This window comes from Gasterosteus aculeatus, chromosome 7, assembly GCF_964276395.1.
Source record: "Gasterosteus aculeatus chromosome 7, fGasAcu3.hap1.1, whole genome shotgun sequence".
NCBI classification, from domain to species: Eukaryota; Metazoa; Chordata; class Actinopteri; order Perciformes; family Gasterosteidae; genus Gasterosteus; species Gasterosteus aculeatus.
In genome coordinates, this window is record NC_135694.1 from 10,260,916 (window position 1) to 10,283,834 (window position 22,919).

Genomic DNA, 22,919 nt, shown 5'->3' on the forward strand with positions numbered 1-22,919 from the left:
ATGACCTTGAGTGTCTACTGCATATACTACGTGCTGTGACTGAACTATATTTTTCTTGTACAGCAGAAGCACTGTCATCTGGATCCACATCTTCGACGACAGACTCACCATGCTGTGTCGTCGTGTCATTTTTTCAGCTTGTTCGTTAGTGGCATTGGCGTGCCGTTTTGCGTTAATTATCCACTGCTCCAATTTAATCAAAAAGTTCTCATGCTTTGATCGGTTTGGCTCGCTCCAATACTGCTGGTCAGCCTTTCGTTCATCATCTGATAAGAGTTTACTAACCACATTGTTTACTTCAATAAACTCATTCAGGAATTTTGAGTAATCGCCAAGATGATCCTTTTCCACCAGAAGTGCGTTGGACTCAATTTTCATGAGGTTTTCTATTTCCTCTGCTTTGGAGACAAGGCGTGCTAACACACGTTTCCTATGATTCATCTGTTTATCAAGTTTCTCTTCTAAGGCCTTTGTGGTCAACTTGATCCTTCTTTTCGTGTTTAGCTCGACATTTCCCTCCATCTCAGTTTCTTCTTCAGACATTTCAGCTGGCTATTAACGCTAGAATAGTCTCTTATAGCAAGCTCTTGCAAACTTCTGAAATCCAGATTAACAGTCCTTTATCCTCGAAGCACGTCGATGCTTTCCAAATATGAGATTTCAGAGCCGTATTTATTTCCAGAATTTACAGAGAGCTTCTTATGGGCTAATATGACTGGTAGCAATAGCACTATTAGCATAATGTCCTGTGTGGCTACTGGCTAGTAGCAATAGCTCGGCCACGTTGACTACGTCGACTATGACGGCAGAGCTATCTTTATTTCGCCATAACTAGCAAGGTCTGCAGCTATAGCTTATCCATTCATTCAATGTTGTTCCTTGTTTACTCAACCGTCATCGTTGAAGACGTCTGGAAATCCGGTCGGGTGCACGGCGTTGTCGCTGCAGCAAGCTATCTCTCGTCAACTCGTGTCCCACGCCGCGCGTCTTCCCTCGGCTTCGGATGATCTTGTCTCGCTTTCGGCGACTGTTTTCTACTTAATGTAGTGGCTAAAGTTCCCTTCTTACGTTCGGCAGTTGCTTCTTCAGTTCTTAATTTCTTTAACCACTCCAAAACGGAAAGAACGAGTCTACGCGTGTTTAATGTGTTGAACAACGGTAGAAAACAGTGTGTTCGCTCCGTTCGCTTTACTGAATGATCTGGCAGAGGAAAATTACACAGCGTTTTCTCGCTTCGTCAAAGCACAGGTGCCTTACGTCATAAGTCAGTGCGCTCACTCGCGTCACTCCTATGTATTACACCAAGCATGTACACTAAACGTGTATTAACTAACATGCAAATTTTGAGTACAATTATGTAATCACAGTGTAATTATACTTATGATATAATAAATCATCAATAAACATGAATCAAAATAATATCAATCTAAATCTAAATTACGACATGGAAAATGGCACTAACAAGCGCACTGATATGAACGCGCAGGTCAATGTAAACAGGTAACATTACATTGCAGTACACACGGTGACTCACTCAACCAATCAGAACGCTTGATTTCATCTGCCCCGTATTATAAAAGAATATACGATAAGGGATATAAAACATAACCAGTAGTCGAAGTGCAAGCAGCCAGTTGAATGGTGAAATTTTGCTACTTTGTTGAATTCATATATTTGTGAATCTGACATTGAAGTCAGTGCCTCCCAGCCACGAACCTCACCGCACGTTACAGGTCCACGCAGCCGAAAAACGTCCGTGCCGAAGTTCTTCACATTGTGTCTCCAACGTCTCACAATTAATTCATTAATGGTTTATCTGCAGCCGCTCTGTTTCCTTCTCCGACAGCCAAATCGGTTGCCCGTAACTTGCACCTGTCTGTCTCGCTCTCGAGAGTTAACCCGTGAAGAATTATACAGTGCATTAGCCGCACCTTTGTATGAACCGCAGGGTTCAACGCGTGGGAAAAAAGTAGCGGCTTATAATCCGGTAATTACGGTAGTTTTGCACAAGACACCATCAGGATTCTGAGCCCCAAAATAACAAGGGAGACAGCTCTGTAGCAAAATACAACCAGAGTAAGGTGAAAATGTTGTTGTATAGATGAAAAAGGTGGGACCCCAGGCTGGATGGATGGGTCTACACATCGTTCAAATTGGAAATCACAACGCCACTCCTCTAACCTTTATCCAAACATGATTCAATTAACTGTAACAAACACCAATGTTGTCGCCCTCCAATAATAATACATGGGGTCTATTTCTCCCAATCTCTATGTTCAACACAAAGCTACAGAGCCAATGCTTCTACAGACACTTATCTCACCGTGGAAATCTTTTGAACCTAAATTAACACAAAGTGAGCGTGTTTCCTAAGTAGGACATTCAGCACAGTCACATCGAGTCACATCGGGTTGGCCAATCAAACACCGTCTGTCTCTGAAGAGTGGGGAAAGTATTGAGATCCTTTTCATTCAACACAAGAATTTGAACACAATGACATCTCCAAGGTTTGCAGTCTATGTGACATGGTTGTTCTTGTGGAAAATTGGTAAGTTGTGTTTTTGTTTCTAACGTTTCATGGAAATGCTTGTCTTTATACACTGAATATACATACTCATGCAAATAAGATATTTACCTAGATATGTGTCTAGGTATATATAAACTGTATACAATATTTGTATATTAAATGTGTATTTGCTTTGTCTCTCTTTTCACTTTAGCTCATGCAACTGATATGACTGTGCGTCAAGAGAGACGTTTTGCGTCTGTCAATGTTGGAGAAAACATTACGTTGCAATGTTTCCATCAGAATACAGGTAGAATATGGCTTCACTGGTATAAACAAATGCTGGGACAACAACCAAAGATGATGTCCACCTTCTATCAGTTTAACAAAAATGGCACTTTTCATCATGAATTCAAGAACAATCCACGCTTCACACTGGATACGGAAAAAGGTCAAAATCACTTGACAATTTTGGATTTAAAAATGTCAGACTCAGCAACTTACTACTGTGCACAGAGCACTTCGTATGCGTTGACTTTTCCCGAGGGCACTGTGGTCAGTGTGCAGGGTTCAGGTTGGACCGTCCCAGCTTTGCTCCATCAGTCACCATCAGAGACCATCAAGCCAGGAGGCTCTGTGACTCTGAACTGTACAGTACAAACTGGGACCTGTGATGGACAACACAGTGTTTACTGGTTGAAAGACTCTGAAGAATCTCATCCAGCACTCATTTACACTGATGGAGGCAGCACTGATCAGTGTGAGAGGAAACCCAACACACAAACACACACCTGTGACTACAACCTGCCGATGGAGAGCCTGAATCTGTCTCATGCTGCAACCTACTACTGTGCTGTTGCCTCGTGTGGACACATTCTGTTTGGAAACAGCACTAAACTGGATATTGAGGGTAAGTGATAATCCAGCTCATCAGATTAATGGTTGTTGGGTTTTTCTAAATCAAAATTAACATGAAAACAAAGATAAAAGATGAAAGCTCATTTTTTGGTCTCTGACTGCAGACGTGGACGACCATCTTGACCTGGTGTGTTTATTGAGTGGAGCTTTGGTATTCACCACCATCCTGGTGGTTTTACTGTTTTCTTTGGTCTACAAGCTGCAAAAAAAAAAGAGCTGTCAATGTTTGGGTAAGCTGTTCTGTTTTTATCCGACAGCTTATAGTCTGTAAATATACATTTTTAATAAAGAGAATTTCTGTGTTTTACGATCAGAGTCTCGCGCAGCTGTATCACCTCCCTCCTCAGGAAACACAGAGGTGAACTTTATCTAATAACTTTTTATTTTCATTGTGGATATTATTTTATATTTTTATATCTTAATCCACTTCTTCATACTTTGTCACCAGGGTTACCAAAAAGCACAAAGCCCTCATTATGCTGCTTTAAATCTCAATCTGCCCAACGGATCAAGGAGGCAGAAGATGAACATCGATGTTGAATGTGTGTACTCCAGCGTAAAGCAGTAGATTGTATTTTAAATGTGAAGTAGATTTTGGTGTATGAATCGCTGTGTTATTAGAAATGATGTATACATTTAGACCTCAAGATTTACAACCGATGGCAACTTTTAATACAAAGTCAGGAAATGTGCCGTTTTTGTAATTAGATGGTACGTTTATGCCCAGCAATTTGAAAGAATGTAGTTTTGGATGTAAATTATTGTCATTAGTGATTAAATATAGCTCATACATGACAATTTCATTTTGGGTCAATGTATTATGTGCAGGTGGGTTAAGCTCCTGTAGAAATCATCTTTGTTTATTAATTATTGAGAGGATGAGTTGTAAAATGTTTTTTTTGTTGATCTTGATGTTCTTTTAAAAAACGTTGTTCACATTAAAATGCTGCTTTAAAAATGTACATTTGTGTAATTCATGAGCCATCTTTTAACCCAATAATGTACCTTATTTTCCGCACTATAAGGCGCACTTAAAAGCCTTTAATTTTCTCAAAAAACAACCCTGCGCCTTATAATCCGGAGCGCCTTATATATGGATCAATTGGTTAATCGGTTGATCCATAGTGGTTGCACACGGCGCTCAAGGCGCTCTGCTAAACATGCCAAAGCTCGGTCTACGGCGGCGAGATGCTGAGCGGGCGCTGAAGCGCGTGAGATATGGAGCTTGTTTCAGGGCGCGTCAGAGAAACGAAGCTGTCGTTCTTGCCGAGCACTTCATGAGATTAAAGAGCGAGAGACGGTGCTCTTTTCTTTACAGTGGCTGAACCATCTTAACGGGGAAAATAAGTTATTCTAAAGGCCGGCGCATGCTTCTGCGTTGTTGCGTCGACACACTTGTTTCAATTCATGGTTCTAAAAGTACTGCGTGTGTTGCATAGCAAATCACCGCCAGAACAACAGGTGGAGTAACGTGTTTCTGTTGAAGACGAGTCACGTATTTGTGTGTGGAAGTCGATGGTTTGTTAATTTATTTTTTATAGACTTGGTTGCCCCGTGCATCGCCACTGCTGCTTTTCATTGCGGACACATTTTGTTAAATATATACTAACTCTAAATTTCAAAACAGAACACATCTTTCTCTGCACACACTAACTTTACCAAAACACTGGAAATCTGACTCAAAATGAAATTATTCTGTCAAAGAAAAACATTTGTTTTCACTTCACAAGGTACATGCAGTCAAACGAAGTACACCAAGTTTCAAAATTCTGGCTATTGTTGACATTATAAAAATTGCATAGACTTTTATGTTTCAGGTTACATGCAATTCACCATTTACACTAAATTTATTGGTTTGGAACTGTATGTGCACATGTACAGTAATGTTCACATTCAAACGCATTCCAGTAAAAAGCAAATCGGTTATTTTTTCTTAACTGTTTACCAAAGAAGGTACAGTAGAAACAGTATAATAGAACAGAAAAGGTTTATTTTATTTTAACAAAATATCCATGAAACACATGAGCATTCTGAGAAAAAAACAACAACAGCCAAAAGCCCAGATGGAAAGGGGGGAACTAAAAATAGCAAAAAATGTATGCATCTAATCCCTGCGATCTTCAGGGTTCGGCCACAAGTTTTCGTCAACATCACATCTGACATCATCTAAGGCGATGCACCTGGGATAAAACCGCTTGGCATGTCGGATCCACCCTTGGCAATCTTGAACTGTGATGCCCCTGCAGCCAGCATCCATGGCTTCAAGGAGGGACATCTGGTCATGTGGCTGATGGTCATAAACCTTCCACCTCCATGCAGAAAAGAACTCCTCTATGGGGTTGAGGAAAGGTGAATAGGTCATGTCAAGTGAGTATAGAAACAAACCATGTAAAATGCAATACTTACCTGTTGGTTTGTTGAAAGATACGAATAATGGAGGCAACCGTTTACCGACTCAAATTGGGTTGGACTCTTTCACCAGCCTCTCTTAGTGAAAGACCGGGGTTGATTACATGGTCAATGATAGTGGCACGAATTTCATCACTGACTACTGTTCTTACAGCCCTTGGAATGCCACCACCACGCATTCTTACACCTCTACCTTGCTCTCTCCTTGGGCCGGCTCCTCTTCCTGCACCTCTCACTGCACCTCCTTCTACATCTCTCACTGGACCTGCACCTCTTACTCTTCCTCTCACTGCACCTCTCACTGCTCCTCTTCCTGCACCTGCACCTCTCACTGCACCTCCTTCAATATCTCTCACTGGACCTGCACCTCTTACTGCACCTCTCACTGCTCCTCTTCCTGCACCTGCACCTCCTTCTTCACCTGCACCTCTCACAGGACCTGGTCTTCTCCCTGGGCCCCTTGCTCTTCCTCTTCCTTGTCCGGACATTACAGTGTTTGTCTGTTTCTGTTTCCAAAAACATCACTCCTCAAAGTCCTCCTTAATAAGCCAGACTGGAATCAGCTCTTGTTGGCCCAATTTACCCAACATAAATCAGCTGTCAATTATTCAATAGTGTTCATTATCAGCTGAGATATATTGTTTTTGAACTGATATCATTGCAGAAGCAGAGGTTTTTATACTGTATCTACGGTTTGGAATATTGTTTTTGCAGTTGTGGGATGGTGTGTGTTAACATTTTTGAATACTACTAAAACAATCCATCGTTTTGTTGGGAGGTATGGCTTGTCTGTTAAGAAAAATGTAAGCATTGTGGATATGTGTTCACTGACTGCATATTGTGTGAAAACGACATGAAATGTGTGAATGGTATGGCCACAAAACACCGATGCTGTGCGAATTGTGTTTAGAGTTTTGAAAATGTGTTGTCCAACTGTTTGGACAAACGCTTGTTAGCGATTGAAAAAAACTGTAATACAAAGTCAGGAAATGTGCCGTTTTTGTAAACAGATGGTACGTTTATGCCCAGCAATTTGGAAGAATGGAGTTTTGGATGGAGCAGCACCAGGCCGTAACAGTCATCCTTGAGTGACTTGAGAATGAGATTCCTTATTCTGTTGTCACTGTGAACTGGGAGTCTCTACATGGCCTTGCCACTCCCACTCACTATAGATACTGTAGCGTCTTGGGTGTAGTGGCTTACTCACAACACGGAGGCTAAACGGCGTACGCAGAGGAATACTTTTATTCTTGTTATTAACCAGAACTCTTCTACCTAACTAGACTATCTTACAACATGGGAACACCTGCCTGCCCTGATCTCCCCAAATCACTGGCCGCCCCTTCACTAGCATGTACAGTGACTCCCCATGATTGGACCGAGTGAGGGGGGTGATGTGACACACAGTACTAACACACACACACACACACACACACACACACACACACACACACACACACACAATACGATATTTGCGAAAGCACTTGGCTTCGTTTTTGCAAACCCCAGATACACTTGGAATAGTTAACCAGCAGCATGAAGCAAATGATCAAGATGCGCTGTGGTCTGCTGCACAGATCCACGCAGGGGGGGCTAGCTCATAAGCATTTAAAGGAACAGGCACTCAACAGGTCACTCTGTGGAGGGCTGTTTCAGACAGGGTAAAAAGGCTGCTGTTTCAAATGACCCTTGTTGTATTTTGAATAAAGTATGTTAGACATTTCATTAAGACCCCAAGGAACTACATCAACTTAAAAAATGGTAAAATGGACATACGATGAGTCCTTTAAATTTAGGCTAACAAGTCATTTGAAGAGCAAGTCCTGTGAGTCACATGAATAACGGCCTGGAACAAAATGTCAACTTTTACTTTTGCACAAGACACCATCAGGCTTTTGAGCCCCAAAATGAAAAATAAGTCAAGTGAGAAAGCTCTGTAGCGATATACAAACCGAATAGGAGAAAGTTGTAATAGATGACAAACGGGGGAACTACGGGACAGATGGATGGGTTTACACAACGTTAGAATTTCTTATTGTTTATTTTTGACAGTCAACGCTTTTTTTAAGGCCCGTCCGCAACCATTTCCTAAACTTAACACATGTTTATAAATGTTACCATCACAACGGAGCTCTTATTGTGAATGTGTTTGATCAGAAAATACCTCTGCGTGGATCTAAAGAGCAGCCCTCTACCCAAAGGTCATTACATAGTGCATCACATGCATATTCGCACCACTGCACCTCTGGTTGGTAGAGGATGAACAAGGTTTTGGCTTAACTTGACTCAGTTGTGAATGTATTATTGGAAAACCCATACAAAGAGCAAGATGGAGTTAGAATACTTTGCACTGATGGTTTGCTTTTAAGAGGGTTAGAGCTGCTGTTCCTGCTAAGAAGGCAGTAAATAAATAAGGCAAATGAGAATGTTTGACCTTGACCTCGGTGCATTGTCTTTGTATCTGTGCACCAGCTGCAGTTATCAGCAGGATATCAACGAGCTTTTCACAGCCACATAGACGATCCTTAAGCCAAAGATCTCTAAAACATGTACCAAGTTTAGTGGAGTGCTTATCAAAATCAAAGGCCAATAATACTTAATAAGAAAAGCAAAAAAAAATACTGATGGTAATTGTTAGTAAACTAAGATATTTTGTTGAAATGCTATCAAATACTATCTGGAGTGCTACTTCTTAGACGTGCTTCCTGCGGGCATTCTTGAGATTGCCCTTAGCGCAGCTAAAACATTCATGAAGACAGGATGTGCGTATGACAGACAAGGACGTTGAGGAAAAGCATAGGGTTTGCGCAGAAACTGAATATTATCAATTTTTATAATTTTATGTCTTTTCTTTTTTGTCCCTTTTGCCCTTACCCTCTATATTGCCCTCTATTGGACAGTTGCCACTGTTGTCACCTTTGCGTTAACACGATCTGTGCTCGAATGCTGGGAATATTAAACATTTTAAGCTTCAGTTCAGTCAAATCCAGGAAGCCATAATATTGAGAGTTGACTCAGTTAGCAATAAAGGGCAAAGCACAAACCAGCTCATATACATAGTTAATTGTATCACTTTTGGGGGTGTTAATGATAAAAATGTATCTGCTCTGCTACTGATGACAATGTTGGGCAAAACTAGACTCAACTGAAAGTTTTTATTTTTTTAAATGAATTGTTTATACCTGGAATCAATTTTTCGGACTGACAGTCAGTGCTTCTTTTAGGCATGTCCGCAACAGATTCCCAACCTTAACACATGGTGATAATTCTTACCGTCAGAACTGAGCACCTCTAACCTTGATTAAATAGGTCATTTTAATCTGAACGTGATATTTACTTCGTAACACAGAATTTAGTGTAACATTACAATGTTGTTGCCCTGTCATTGATACTGTATAAACTTGGGATCCATTTTTCTCAAGTTCTATGTACGATACAAAGATACAAAGCTTTGTACAGAGACGTTTCCCCCCATGGAAATATTTTACTCTAAAGAGTAAAAGAGTAAAGAGCTTTACTCTATACAGGGAGCGTGTTTCCTCAGTAGGACGTACAGCACAGAGTCACATCGAGTTGGCCAATCAAACACAGTCTGTCTCTGAAGAGTGGAAAAAGTATTGAGATTCTCTTCATTCAATACAAGAATTTGAACACGATGACATCTCCAAGGTTTGCCATCTATGTGACATGGTTGTTCTTGTGGAAAATGGGTAAGTTGTGTTTTTGCTTCTAACTTTGAATGGAAATGCTAATCTTTATATACTGTACATTCATAATTATATTTAAGATGTGTACATATATATATGATAAATCATTGCGTATTTGCTTTGTATCTCTCCTTTCTTCAGCTCATGCAGCTGATCTAAAATTGTCGTCACCTGAACGTCAAGAAAGAGGTTTTATGTCAGTCGATGTTGGACACAATATTACTGCAATGTTTCTATCAGAAAAATGATGGATCATGGCTTAACTGGTATAAGCAAACATTGGGACAAAAACCCAAGCTGATCTCCACCTTCTATGAGTTTAACAAAAATGGCACTTTTCATCATGAATTCAAGAACAATCCACGCTTCACACTGGATACGGAAAAAGGTCAAAATCACTTGACAATTTTGGATTTAAAAATGTCAGACACAGCAACTTACTACTGTGCATTTAGCACTTCAAATGTGTTGACTTTTGCAGAGGGCACTGTGGTCAGTGTCCAGGGTTCAGGTTGGACCGTCCCAGCTTTGCTCCATCAGTCCCCATCAGAGACCATCCAGCCAGGAGGCTCTGTGACTCTGAACTGCACAGTACAAACTGGGACCTGTGATGGACAACACAGTGTTTACTGGTTCAAAGACTCTGAAAAATCTCATCCTGCACTCATTTACACTGATGGAGGCAGCACTGATCAGTGTGAGAGGAAACCCAACACACAAACACACACCTGTGACTACAACCTGCCGATGGAGAGCCTGAATCCGTCTCATGCTGGAACCTACTACTGTGCTGTTGCCTCGTGTGGACACATTCTGTTTGGAAACGGGACCAAACTCAAAATTGAGGGTAAGTGATAATCCAGCTCTTCTGATGAATAGTTGTTGTTTTTCAATCAAACTTGACATGAACACAAAGCTGAAGCTTCTTTTCTGGTTTCTTACTCTGCAGAAGAGGGCGACCATCTTCTCCTGGTGTATTTACTGAGTGGAGCATTGGTATTCACCACCATGCTGGTGGTTTTACTGGGTTTTCTGGTTTACAGGCTAAACAAGAAAAACATCTGTCAATGCTCAGGTAAGTTGTTCTGTTTTCATCTGACAGCTTGTATTCTATAAATATACATTTTTAATGAAGAGAACTCCTGTGTTTTACGATCAGAGTCTCAAGCAACCGTATCAGCTCCCTCCACAGGAAACACAGAGGTGAACTTCATCAATAACTTTGATTTTCATTGTGGATATATATATATATATATATATATATATATATTTTTTTTTTTTTTTTTTTTTTATTTTAATCCTAATACACTTCTTCTTATTTTGACAGCAGGGTTACCGAAACGCACAGAGCCCTCATTATGCTGCTTTAAATCTCAATCTGCCCAACGGATCAAGGAGGCAGAAGATTGATGTTGAATGTGTGTACTCCAGCGTAAAGCATTAGATCGTATTTTAAATGTGAAAAAAATGTTGGTGTATAAATTGTTGTATTCAAGCATTCATAAGGTCTTAATTGGGTGTCTTGTTGATTGTTAAAGTTGCAGAGCTGTGAGAAGCATCAGGTTCTACTACCAGACCATCATAGGAGTATGTCCATCTTACTTTCAGCATCATAGTATTACATCTTTCAGACGTTTCATATTGTCAGTGTTCATCACGGAAACAGAGTAAAGAGGCTTGTTGAGAAAACATTTCTGAACTGAAAATTGCAATATCCATTTTTCTAAGGAAATCTTGTATGCCATTTGCTGCACGGTAAACAAGGACGTGTATTACATCCCTTTTTTAAGACCTCCAGAGACCTTTAGTCAATTCAAAGCTTTTTCTTAATTCAAACTGAAAACTGATAAAACATATGACGTTTCATAAACGGTCGCCTGCACACACCTAAACCACACCTGGAGCTGTGAAAGGCTCCTCACAGGAAGCCGACTGGTCCTGTCATCCCCTGTGATTGTCTTATCGATTCCACCTGTGTCCAATCACCTGCACCTCCCTAGTGTATTTAAGCAGTGTGTCTCTTGTGTCACTTGCTGCGTCATTGTCTATCGTCCTGGATGTTCCCTGTTCCTGCCTGCCTTTTTGCCCGTTGGTCTTTTGCTTTTTTAATTTTTGACTATTAAAGTCTCTTTTGTTGCTCGAACTCTGCATTCGAGTCCTGCCTTCCTACACATCCCTGACAGAACGACGCGACCACGAAAGGACTCAGCAGACCCGCTGCGGATTTCGGACCGGACTACCTGGATGTAAGAAGTCCCTTCTGGCAGCGTAAACAGACTTTATTTTCGTTCCCCGGAGCTATCGAAGGGCTTGTCTCGAGCTCCGGGACCTCTTAAACCCCAGAAGGAGGAGTCCTGGCAGGAGGAAGAAGCGATCCCCCGTTCCCGCTGGGCCGTCGCAGCGATCTCCCTCCCATCCCGTGGTCCTCTCCCACCCTCCCGTCGGTGATTTGAGGGCCGTCTGGGATCCGGCCCTTGAGGGGGCGGTTATTGGGGGGGGGGGTTGAGAGCCGGCGACTCCGGAGGTGTTCCGTGTCCCCCAGCCCTCGACGACTCCGGAGGTGTTCCGTGTCCCCCAGCCCTCGACGACTCCGGAGGTGTTCCGTGTCCCCCAGCCCTCGACGACTCCGGAGGTGTTCCGTGCCCTGCAGTCGGCTCTCCGGAGCCGGCCAAATGACCGTCCGCCGGGCCGACCCCCAGAGGCTCCCCGGTCGTTTGGCCGCCCGCCAGAGTTTCCCGGGCGGTCCGACCAACGTATCTGGTTTCCCTCCCTTCTGCCCCTTGCCTGCTAGTTTAGGGCTGTCTGGGATTCGGCCCTTGAGGGGGGTACAGTCACGGTGTGGTTCACGTCCTGTCTTATTTTGTAGTTTTCTGCCACTCGCGTTCCCGGGTAACTTCACTTCCTGCCTTGTCCTGTCATCCCCTGCGATTGTCTGATCGTTTCCACCTGTGTCCAATCACCTGCACCTCCCTAGTGTATTTAAACCGTGTGATTGTCTATCGTCCTGGATGTTTCTTGTTCCTGCCTTTTGCTTTTTGACTAAAGTCTCTTTTGTTGCTCGAACTCTGCATTTGAGTCCTGCCTTCCACCCACCCTGACAAATCGCCTATAGTCTGTACTCGTTCATTGATGTAACAATCTTATACATTGAACAGTCAACAGATGATATATGTATGCTTTGAGAAGGCCGGTCAAAGGTTTATTCATGAACTGTGTGGTTGTAAGCAGGATGTATTCACATTGTAATTTTGTTTGTTTTTACTATCTTCGAACTAGTTCGTAACTTGATGTTTTTCTAAAATACTTTAAGAATTGACCTTTGTGTATTTCATGAGCCATCCTTTAATCCAATAATTTAATACCAATACTTTTAGGAGATCTAACTCAAAGTTAGTTGTGTGCCAATAAACACACATGGACGTGAACCCGGGTCGGAAGCCAGAGAGGCATCAAGTCCTTAGCAGAGCGATAGCTCCTCCATGGCAGGTAAGAAGTGGGTGGTGACAGTCAGAGAAAACGTATAAAAGGAAAAGAACTGCAGTAAAAGCAGAATAGGATGATGAGTGAAAGAGAAACTAAAGTGTGTAAAAGAACCAAAAACAAAACCTGTATTCACGTAGAGAATAAACGAGCTTCACATTATGCAAACAGCCTGTGATCAACTTGGTAATTGACACTCTGGGTACCACTCTTGCATTAGTTTGCCATTTGGCAGGAACGGCGTATCTGTTGCCACATAGTGTTTTTTGATAATACAGATTCTGTCTTCAGAGGAAGTTGGCTTTAAATTAACTTAAGACTAACAAGTCATTTGAAGAGCAACTCCCGTAAGTCACATGAATAACAATTAGTTTTGCACAAGACACCATCAGACTTTTGTGCCCCAAAATTCATAATAACAAGTCAAGTGAGAAAGCTCTGTAGCGATGTACAACCAGAGTAGGAGAAAGTTGTAATGGATGACAAACGGGGGAATTATGGGGCAGATGGATGGGTTTACACAATGTTAGAATTGGACATGAGATATTTCTTCTTGTTTCTTTATGACAAAGCTTTTTTTAAGGCCCGTCCGCAACTATTTCCTAAACTTAAAACATGTTTATAAAATGTTACCATCACAACGGAGCTCCTCTAACCTTTTTGGTCATTTTAATCCACACATATTTCCTTAACCGTAACAAAGAATTTAATTTAAAAAAACAATGTCGCACAGCGATTATTGTGAAGGTGTTTGATCAGAAAACACCTGTGTGGTTCTAAAGAGCAGCCCTCTACCCAAAGGTCATTATATGCGTATTCGCACTACTACACCTCTGGTTGGTAGAGGATGAACAAGGTTTCAACTTCACTCGTTTGTGAATGTATTATTGGAAAACCTGTACAAAGAGAAAGATGGAGTTAGAATGCTTTGCACTGAAGGTTTGCTTTTAAGAACTACGAAAAAAGATAAGGATGGCAAAGGGTTTCTAACACTGCTGTTCCTCCTAAGAAGGTGGTAAATAAATAAGGAAATAAGCAAATGAGAATGTTTGACCTTGACCTCGGTGCATTATCTTTGTACCTGTGCAGCAGCTGTAGTTTTGATCAGGATGTCAACGAGCTTTTCACAGACAGATAGACGCTCCTTAAGCCAAAGACCAGTTAAACATGTACCACTACATCCTCCAGCATCTGGACTCCCCAGGAACCTACGCCAGGATCCTGTTTGTGGACTTCAGCTCTGCTTTCAACACTATCATCCCGTCTCTGCTGCAGGACAAACTCTCCCAGCTGCACGTGCCCGACTCCACCTGCAAGTGGATCACAGACTTCCTGTCAGACAGGAAGCAGCACGTGAAGCTGGGGAAACATGTCTCAGCCTCTCAGACCATCAGCACCGGTTCCCCCCAAGGCTGCGTTCTTTCCCCTCTGCTCTTCTCCCTGTACACCAAAAGCTGCACCTCCAGTCATCAGTCCGTCAAGCTCCTGAAGTTTGCGGATGACACCACCCTCATTGGACTAATCTCTGGTGGGGACGAGTCCGCCTACAGGTGGGAGTCTGACCATCTGGTGTCGTGGTGCAGCCAGAACAACCTGGAGCTTAACGCTCTAAAGACAGTGGAGATGGTTGTGGATTTCCGGCGGAACAGAGCCCCACCCTCCCCCATCACGCTGTGTGACTCCCCCGTCACTATTGTGGATTCCTTCCGTTTCCTGGGCTCCATCATCACCCAGGACCTCAAGTGGGAGCTGAACATCAGCTCCATCACCAAGAAGGCTCAGCAGAGGTTGTTCTTCCTGAGGCAGCTGAAGAAACTCAACCTGCCAAAGACGATGATGGTCCACTTCTACACGGCCATCATCGAGTCCATCCTCTGCTCCTCCATCACCGTCTGGTACGCTGCAGCCACAGCCAAGGACAAGGGCAGGCTGCAGCGTGTCATCCGCTCTGCGGAGAGGGTGATTGGCTGCAATCTGCCGTCCCTGCAGGACTTGTTCGCTTCCAGGTCTCTGAAGCGAGCTAAAAAGATCGCGGCCGACCCCTCCCACCCCGGACAAAAACTGTTTGTGCCCCTTCCATCTGGCAGGAGGCTGAGGTCCATCAGGACTAAGACCTCCCGACACACGAACAGTTTCTTCCCGTCTGCAGTCGGGCTCATCAACAGAGCCCGGTCCCCCACTGACTGACTATAACACTCCACCGGTCACTCCCCCTCATACTGCACATGCCACTTTAACTGCAATTTAACTTTTTAATATTTAAATTTTTTTAACTTTATTCCCTTGTTTTATACTAACCCATAGCCTTAGCCTTATTCTACTAACCCATTGCATTAGCATTTCATTCCACTTTATTTTATTACTTGTGCACTGTTGTCTTGTCTGTCTACTGTCGCGCACTAACCGCCAAGACAAATTCCTTGTATGTTTGACATATTTTGGCTAATAAATGTTTCCTGATTCCTGATTTCCTGATTCCTGAGTGCTTATGAAAATCAAATGCCAATAATACTTAATAAAAAAGCTAATAAAACTAATCAGGATTGTAATTGATAGTAAAATAAGATATTTGGTTGAATTACTATCTGGACTGCTACTCCTAACACCATATACAGTTAATAGAATAAATAATTGTAATGGAACATTTTCTCAAAGCAATCAGGAATCAAGAATAAAAGTTGTTTTTTTCCCTTTATTTCCTTGCAAGTGGATCAAAGTTAGCCATAGCTACAAATGGAAGCAGTGCCAGCTTCTTCCCCGGGAGGCATTTGCACAAATGTATTATGTTACTGAAGAATACTGGCACTGAAGGACCTCGTGCCTTGGAGGGACCTCGCAATGTGATTACAAACCATTTCGGATTAAATTCAGAAGCCTTTTATGGCCACTTCTGCCCTGGTTCCTGGTTTCAAAGACTTCAGCTCTTATCATTAAATGACCGGAGCTGTGTTTACGCACGCGGCTCTTTATGCATGAATAAATCATGTGAAAGGAGAGAGGAGTCTCTTCTGCTCAGCTGGTGGAGAATGTTCTAGGTAGTGCAATCGAATTAAGCTCAGCAAACATCTGAAGTTGATTTAATGCAAAACAACAATCAAAAACACACTACTACTTTGCAGTTAAATATTTCATGTTTATTCCTTGAAAAGAAAGTAGTACACTTTGCTTGCAACGCGCAAACTTGGGGCAAAACCAATGTTGCCCCAGATTGAGTCTATTTAAGCAACTAACTGGCTAAATTGTATGTCATACATTCTTTTATATAACCAAAAATTGGCTAAAATGCTTCTTAGGCGTGCCTTCTGTGGGCCATCTTGAAATTGCCCCTAGCGCAGCTAAATCATGCATGAAGACAGGGTGTGCATATGACTGGCAAGAACGTGGAGGAAAAGCATATCGTTTGCACAGAAACTGAATATTGAAAATTCTTATGAATTAATAATATCCTTTCTATTTTTTTCCCTTTTTGCCCTTACCCTCTATATTGCCCTCTATTGGACAGTTGCCACTGTTCCTTTGCGTTAAGAAAACGATCTGTGCTCAAACTCTGGGAATTTTAAATATTCTAACCGAAGCCATAATATTGAGAATTGACTCAGTCGGCAATGAAGGGCAAAACTTGGCTCATAGACATTCTTCATTTAACATATACTCAATAAAAAGATTTAAAAAAAAGATAAATCATATGACCAAATGGCCTGTATCTGCTACTGATGACAATGTTGGGCAAAACTAGACTCCACTGGAACTTTTTATTTCTGAAATATATTGTTCATACCTGAGATCTTTATTTCTGACTGACAGTCGGTGCTTTTTTTTAAGCATGTCCGCAACAGATTCCCAACATGGTGATATTTATTAACATCACAACGGAACTCCTCAAACCTTAATGGTAATATTAATCCAAACGTGATATTTACTGAATTGAATGAACACACAATTCCTTTCAGTATGATTGAAAAGTCCTTTCAATCATACTGTATAACCCTAGGATGTAGTGTTTTCCAAATTCTATGTAGAATACAAAGATACAGTGCCTTCTACAGACACTTTTCTCAATATGAAAATATTTACTCTAAAGAGCAAAAGAGTAAAGAGCAAGAGTAAAAAAAACTTTACTCCATAAAGAGAGAGTGCTTCCTCAGTAGGACGTTCAGCACAGAGTCACATTGGTTTGGCCAATCAAACACAGTCTGTCTCTGAAGAGTGGAAAAAGTATTGAGATTCTTTTCATTCAACACAAGAATTTGAACACGATGACATCTCCAAGGTTTGCCATCTATGTGACATGGTTGTTCTTGTGGAAAATGGGTGAGTTGTGTTTTTGTTTCAAACCTTTCATGGAAATGCTTATCTTAATATAAATGTATCTACATGTAGTTACATGTGTATCATTCATACACATGTAACTAAAATGTGTAAATATATATATATGATAAATAATTGCGTATCTGCTTTGTCTGTTTTTCTTTACCTCAGCTCATGCAACTGATGTAAAGTTGTCGTCATCTGTGCGTCAAGAAAAAGGTTTTGCGTCGGTCGATGCTGGAGAAAAAATAATTTTGCAATGTTTCTATGAGATTACTGGTGGAGCATGGCTTTACTGGCTTAAGCAAACGCTGGGAAAACAACCAAAGCTGGTCTCCACCTTCTATCAGTTTAACAAAAATGGCACTTTTCATCATGAATTCAACAATAATCCACGCTTCACACTGGATAAAGATAAAGGTCAAAACCACCTGACAATTTTTGATTCGAAAATTTCCGACTCCGCAACTTACTACTGTGCATCTAGCACTTCATATGCATTGACTTTTGCAGAGGGCACTGTGGTCAGTGTACAGGGTTCTAGTTCAAACATCCCAACTTTGCTCCATCAGTCACCATCAGAGACCATTCAGCCAGGAGGCTCTGTGACACTGAACTGTACAGTACAAACTGGGACCTGTGATGGACAACACAGTGTTTACTGGTTCAAAGACTCTGAAGAATCTCATCCAGCACTCATTTACACTGATGGAGGCAGCACTGATCAGTGTGAGAGGAAACCCAACACACAAACACACACCTGTGACTACAACCTGCCGTTGGAGAGCCTGAATCCGTCCCATGCTGGAACCTACTACTGTGCTGTTGCCTCGTGTGGACACATTCTGTTTGGAGACGGGACCAAGCTGGACTTTGAAGGCAAGTGATAATCCAGCTCATCAGATGAATAGTTGTTATTTTCAATCAAACTTGACATGAACACAAAGATAAATGCTGAAATCTTATTTTCTGGTTTCTTACTCTGCAGAGGAGGGAAACCATCTTCTCCTGGTGTATTTATTGAGTGGAGCATTCGTATTCACCACCATGCTGGTGGTCTTACTGGGTTTTCTGGTTTACAGGCTAAACAAGAAAAACATCTGTCAATGTTCAGGTAAATTGTTCTGTTTTTATCCGACAGCTTGTATTCTATACAATTTTAATGAAGAGAATTTCTGTGTTTTACGATCAGAGTCTCACGCAACCGTATCAGCTCCCTCCACAGGAAACACAAAGGTGAACTTCACCTAATAACTTTTATTTGTATTGGGTATACTATTTTATTTATTTTTTAATATTCATCCACTTCTTCATATTTTGTCACCAGGGTTACCAAAACGCACAAAGCGCTCAATATGCTGCTTTAAATTTCAATCTTCCCAACGGATCAAGGAGGCAGAAGATAAACATTGATGTTGAATGTGTGTACACCAGCGTAAAGGAGTAGATTGTATTTTAAATGTGTAGTAGATTTTGATGTATAAATTGGTGTATTATTAGAAACGATGTATACATTTAGACCTTTACAATTTACATTTACAATCAATTCTAACATTTAGTACACAGGTCGGAGATGTGCCTTTTTTGTAGCTTATGGCCAGCAATATGGAAGAATGTAGTTTTGCATGTCAATTATTGTCATTAGTAACCAAATATAACTTATAAAATACACTTTCATTTTGGGACAATATATGACGTGTGTGTTTGTTCATTTACTGTTGTAAAAATTATTTTTTTGGTTAGGTAAAATGTAACAAGAGCATGAAGAGAGTAATTTTCACTGCGGGATTGTGTTCAAGCATTGATTGGGTCTTAATTGGGTATCTTGTTGATTGATAATGTTCCAGAGCTGTGTGAAGGATCAGGTTCTATTACCAGACCATCGCAAGAGTGTTTCCATCCTAGTTCTACCATCATAGCTTTAAATCTATCAGATCTGTCATATTCTCAGAACTGAAACAAAGGAAAGCTGGTTGTTGTAAAAACGTTTCTGAAATGAAAATTGAAATCAATACAGTGTTTATTTTGGCAGCTATTTTTGATTTAGTCTTAGTCTTAGTCTTTAGCCGAAAAATGAATATTAGTTTTAGTCACATTCATTGGGGCAAGTTTTTGTCTAGTTTTCGTCGATGAAAACTCAGAACATTTTAGTTTAGTTTTAGTCGACGAAACTAGACTAAAATGTAATTAGTTTTAGTCTAGTTGTAGTCACATTTAATAGCCATATTAATCTTCTTTTTTCCCTTCTCAGGCTCAGGGACCCCCTGTGTTGTGTCTACAACTGCATAATAGTCTAGCTTGCAGTACTTGGTTGTCCATTAGATGTCCCTCATAGGACAGGTCTATAGCAGGGGTCGGCAAACGTTTTGACTCACGGGCCACAATGGGTTGTAAAATGTGACGGCGGAGCCGGGCCAAGAACAAATGGTTGAAGTGTTTGTGTGAGCTCATAGAAATGACATGTGAAAAATCATTACATGAAAGGATTTGGATTTTAACAAATCGCTAAACTATTCATTAAAAAAGGCAATTTAACAAATTGGCAAAAGTGTAACAACTTCATGAGGACCAGGGATCTAAACGCAACACTTTGTTGTCTTTGTCTGTTCAGTTGCAATGCTTTTGACATGGCCACCGGAAACTTTATGGTCCTTTATTGTTTCCACTGTTCCAATAAAAGAGACCCCTTAACGTCCTACAATCGGTGCAATACATTATTTTCTTGGCTTTAGAACCTGCAATGAGTTTATTATGTTAGACGCGTTTGTGACGGAGCGTCTTATCCAGCCGAGGAAACGCTGCCTGCCGTCGCCAGAGATTAGAGCATAAAAGGTCCGCGTGGTGGCCGACACCGCAACCGCATCTCTGCTGGCCGACAGCCTGTTAAACGGGTCTTCATGTTTCTCTGAAGCAGTGCGGCTTCAGCCTACTAACAGTCAGCTAAACCGAGACAGCTGACCTAAACTAAGGAAGCGCACATTCAAACTCGCCGAAGCGTAAAATAGTCGTACTCCGTAGTCGGTGCACAAGAACCACCGCTGCGAGCATGCGTTCTGGGTTTGTGGATGACGTCACCATTATGCGTTAATATCCGCCGTACTTTGCCTGTCTGTTGTCTGTTAGCTGCGTGCAAATTTGGGGGGAAAAAGTATTGTGACTTTGTCAACCACCAACATGTTCGTCTCGTCTCGTTAACAAAAGTTAGAACAGATTTAGTCATAGTTTTTATTTTTTAAGATCGTTTTCGTCACGTCTTAGTCTCGTCTTAGTCATGGAAAAAAGGTTTGTTAACAAAAAAAATGTTGTCATAGTTTTCGTTGACGAAATTAACACTGAATCAATATTCATTTTTATGTTGACATCTTCTAAGCCATTTGCTTGACCTCTTGTAATTCTAGATAGTCATTTCAGAGAAGGGCAACAACGTTTTCTATTTAAAACAGTCTAAAGTAATATTCTTAACTCTTCTTCACATGAAGAAATACTCACACAATACTTAAAAAAAAACATTACATGATCCTACCATTCCATTATATGAGGAAAAACAGTTTAAAGATTTGTCAAAATTTTCTTGGTAGCTAAATGGTTAGCCACCGGGCAAATCAAATGCATGATTGAATTCCAGCCATTGGTTCATTGTTTCAATTCCGGACCCATTTCTAGTCAGCCTGTAAAAATATATTTAGCCTACTGAGAATTCAAGAATATTTTTAGTATCATAATGGATACTAAAAATGATAACATTCAGTTTTTTTTTGCTGAATTGAACATTTCAGACTCAGCTACTTACTTCTGCAGTAGTTGCTATTTATTAACATTAGAAATTTTGGTTAGCATCATTGTCAGTGTGCATTGTTCAGGTTTTACCGTTACCAGTAACCATTGGAGACCATCCAGCCAGGAGGCTCTGTGACTCTGAACTGTACAGTACAAACTGGGACCTGTGATGGACAACAGTATTTACTGGTTTAAAGACTCTGAAGAATCTCATCCAGGCCTCATTTACACTGATGGAGGCAGCACTGATCAGTGTGAGAGGAAACCCAACACACAAACACACACCTGTGACTACAACCTGCCGATGGAGAGCCTGAAGATTTATTAATGTGCTGATTACTCCTCCAAAAATAGCCTGCAGTCTGTACGTGTTTACTGATGTAATAATCTTTGTATACACCCTTGTGGTTTGTAGTCAACAGATGAAATATTTGTATGCTTTGAGAATGCCAGTCATAGGTTTATTCATGAACCTATGCTCTCTTATTGTTTTGTCTGTGTGGTTGTAAGCAGGATGTGTTCACATTGCAAGTTTTATTTAAGTATTTTGTGTCTGTATGTTCTTCTAAAATTCATAGTTTTCAAACAAAAGCTGCATTGAGAATTGAACTTCATTGATTGATGAAGCATCCCTTAAACATACATGGAAATTGTCAGGGATGCGTGGAAGGCAGGACTCAAAATGCAGACTTAAACCAAAAAGACTTAATAGTCAACATGTTCAAATGGGGGGGCAGACAGGAACGAGACACAATCCAGACGATAGACAATGACGCGACAAATGACAGGAGACACGAGACACACACAGCTTAAAAACACTAGGCAGGTGCAGGTGATTGGACACAGGTGGAAACAATGAGACAATCACAGACGATGACAGGACAAGGCAGGAAGTGAAGTTACCCAGGGAGACAAGAAGTAGAAAACTACAAAATAAGACAGGAAATAAAACCACACCGTGACAGAAATGAAGCCAGAAAGGCATCAAGTCCTTAGCAGCGCACTAGCTCCTCCATGGCAGGTAAGACGAAGTGGGAGGTGACAGTCAGAGGGAATCCGTGTAAAGGAAAAGAACTGCAGTTAAAGCAGAGTAGGGCGCTCTGGAGAGAATCCGCGTGTCGGTTTGTTCACTTTCACTGTCGTTTTTGTGGATTCAGCTGGTTTTGTGGGATCCGTTAACACAAAGCTTGAGGCAAGCAAGGGTTCCTTTTGCACTGGGCTCTCTGTTTGTGTGTGATTTATCAACACTTTGATTTTAACCTAAGAACTTTTCATTTTTTTAAATATCCACTCTGAAACTCTGTTTTATAAGTAAACTAGTGGAAAGCGGTGGATGAGATTTTTGGTGGATACAATCTCGGCCCACTTTCATCTGCTGAAGCTTGAGGATTTCCTAGCAGAGAATCCCAGCACATCATGCCACCCAAGAAGTACCGAATCAGCAACCAAAGTAATGGAGAGGAGTTGGTGTCGCTCTCACAGGAACGAGATCTAATGAGTCAACAAAGGGATCTGTTCATGCAACTTTTGCAACAGCAAGAAAACAACTTCAAGACTGTTTATTATTTGTGAACAATGTGAACACTCGGATTGACAAATTGACCAGGGAGACACAGGAGCTGAGAAGCGCCTGCAATTCTCCCAGAAATGATGATCCAACAAAGAACAATGAGAAAATTGAGTCGCTTTGCCGATGACACCGAACTAATTCTCTCTTTCCCTCCCTCGGACACCCACGTGGCTGCACGGATCTCTGCCTGTCTGACTGACATCTCTCAGTGGATGTCCGTCCACCACCTGAAAATCTACCCCCC

General features: G+C 41.4%; 2 protein-coding genes, 1 long non-coding RNA gene and 1 pseudogene across 7 annotated transcripts; 3 read left to right on the forward strand and 1 right to left on the reverse strand.

The window, feature by feature from the left end:
* Positions 1-2,272: 2,272 nt before the first annotated feature.
* LOC120822647 (immunoglobulin kappa light chain-like) lies at positions 2,273-19,018 on the forward strand. Of its 3 annotated transcripts, XR_013468165.1 has the most exons (6): positions 2,274-2,548; positions 2,721-3,416; positions 3,529-3,654; positions 3,739-3,782; positions 3,873-4,072; positions 18,863-19,018. XR_013468165.1 is itself a non-coding variant. In XM_078105680.1 (5 exons), exons 1-5 carry the CDS (start codon positions 2,494-2,496, stop codon positions 3,990-3,992), a joined length of 1,041 nt encoding a protein of 346 aa, XP_077961806.1. In that variant the 5' UTR covers positions 2,275-2,493; the 3' UTR covers positions 3,993-4,382. The 3 variants fall into 3 exon arrangements, 2 of the variants coding, with proteins under 2 accessions (XP_077961807.1, XP_077961806.1); XM_078105680.1 differs by lacking the exon at positions 18,863-19,018 and having other exon boundaries at positions 2,275-2,548; positions 3,873-4,382; XM_078105681.1 differs by lacking the exons at positions 3,529-3,654; positions 18,863-19,018 and having other exon boundaries at positions 2,273-2,548; positions 3,873-4,382.
* On the reverse strand, positions 5,344-6,250 carry LOC144410330 (uncharacterized). The gene is made up of 2 exons (XR_013468336.1): positions 5,831-6,250; positions 5,344-5,755 (listed from the first exon to the last, which is right to left on the reverse strand). It is a non-coding gene; the product is annotated as an uncharacterized LOC144410330 (long non-coding RNA).
* Positions 9,407-11,683, forward strand: LOC144383005 (immunoglobulin kappa light chain-like; annotated as a pseudogene). The gene is made up of 5 exons (XR_013468164.1): positions 9,407-9,543; positions 9,682-10,387; positions 10,490-10,615; positions 10,700-10,743; positions 10,871-11,683. The product of XR_013468164.1 is annotated as an immunoglobulin kappa light chain-like (transcript).
* LOC120822527 (uncharacterized) lies at positions 16,992-19,018 on the forward strand. 2 transcript variants are annotated; one of them, XM_078105678.1, is made up of 5 exons: positions 16,992-17,331; positions 17,500-18,207; positions 18,317-18,442; positions 18,521-18,564; positions 18,656-19,018. In XM_078105678.1, exons 1-5 carry the CDS (start codon positions 17,277-17,279, stop codon positions 18,773-18,775), a joined length of 1,053 nt encoding a protein of 350 aa, XP_077961804.1. In that variant the 5' UTR covers positions 16,992-17,276; the 3' UTR covers positions 18,776-19,018. The 2 variants fall into 2 exon arrangements, with proteins under 2 accessions (XP_077961804.1, XP_077961803.1); XM_078105677.1 differs by having other exon boundaries at positions 18,317-18,564.
* Positions 19,019-22,919: the final 3,901 nt, after the last annotated feature.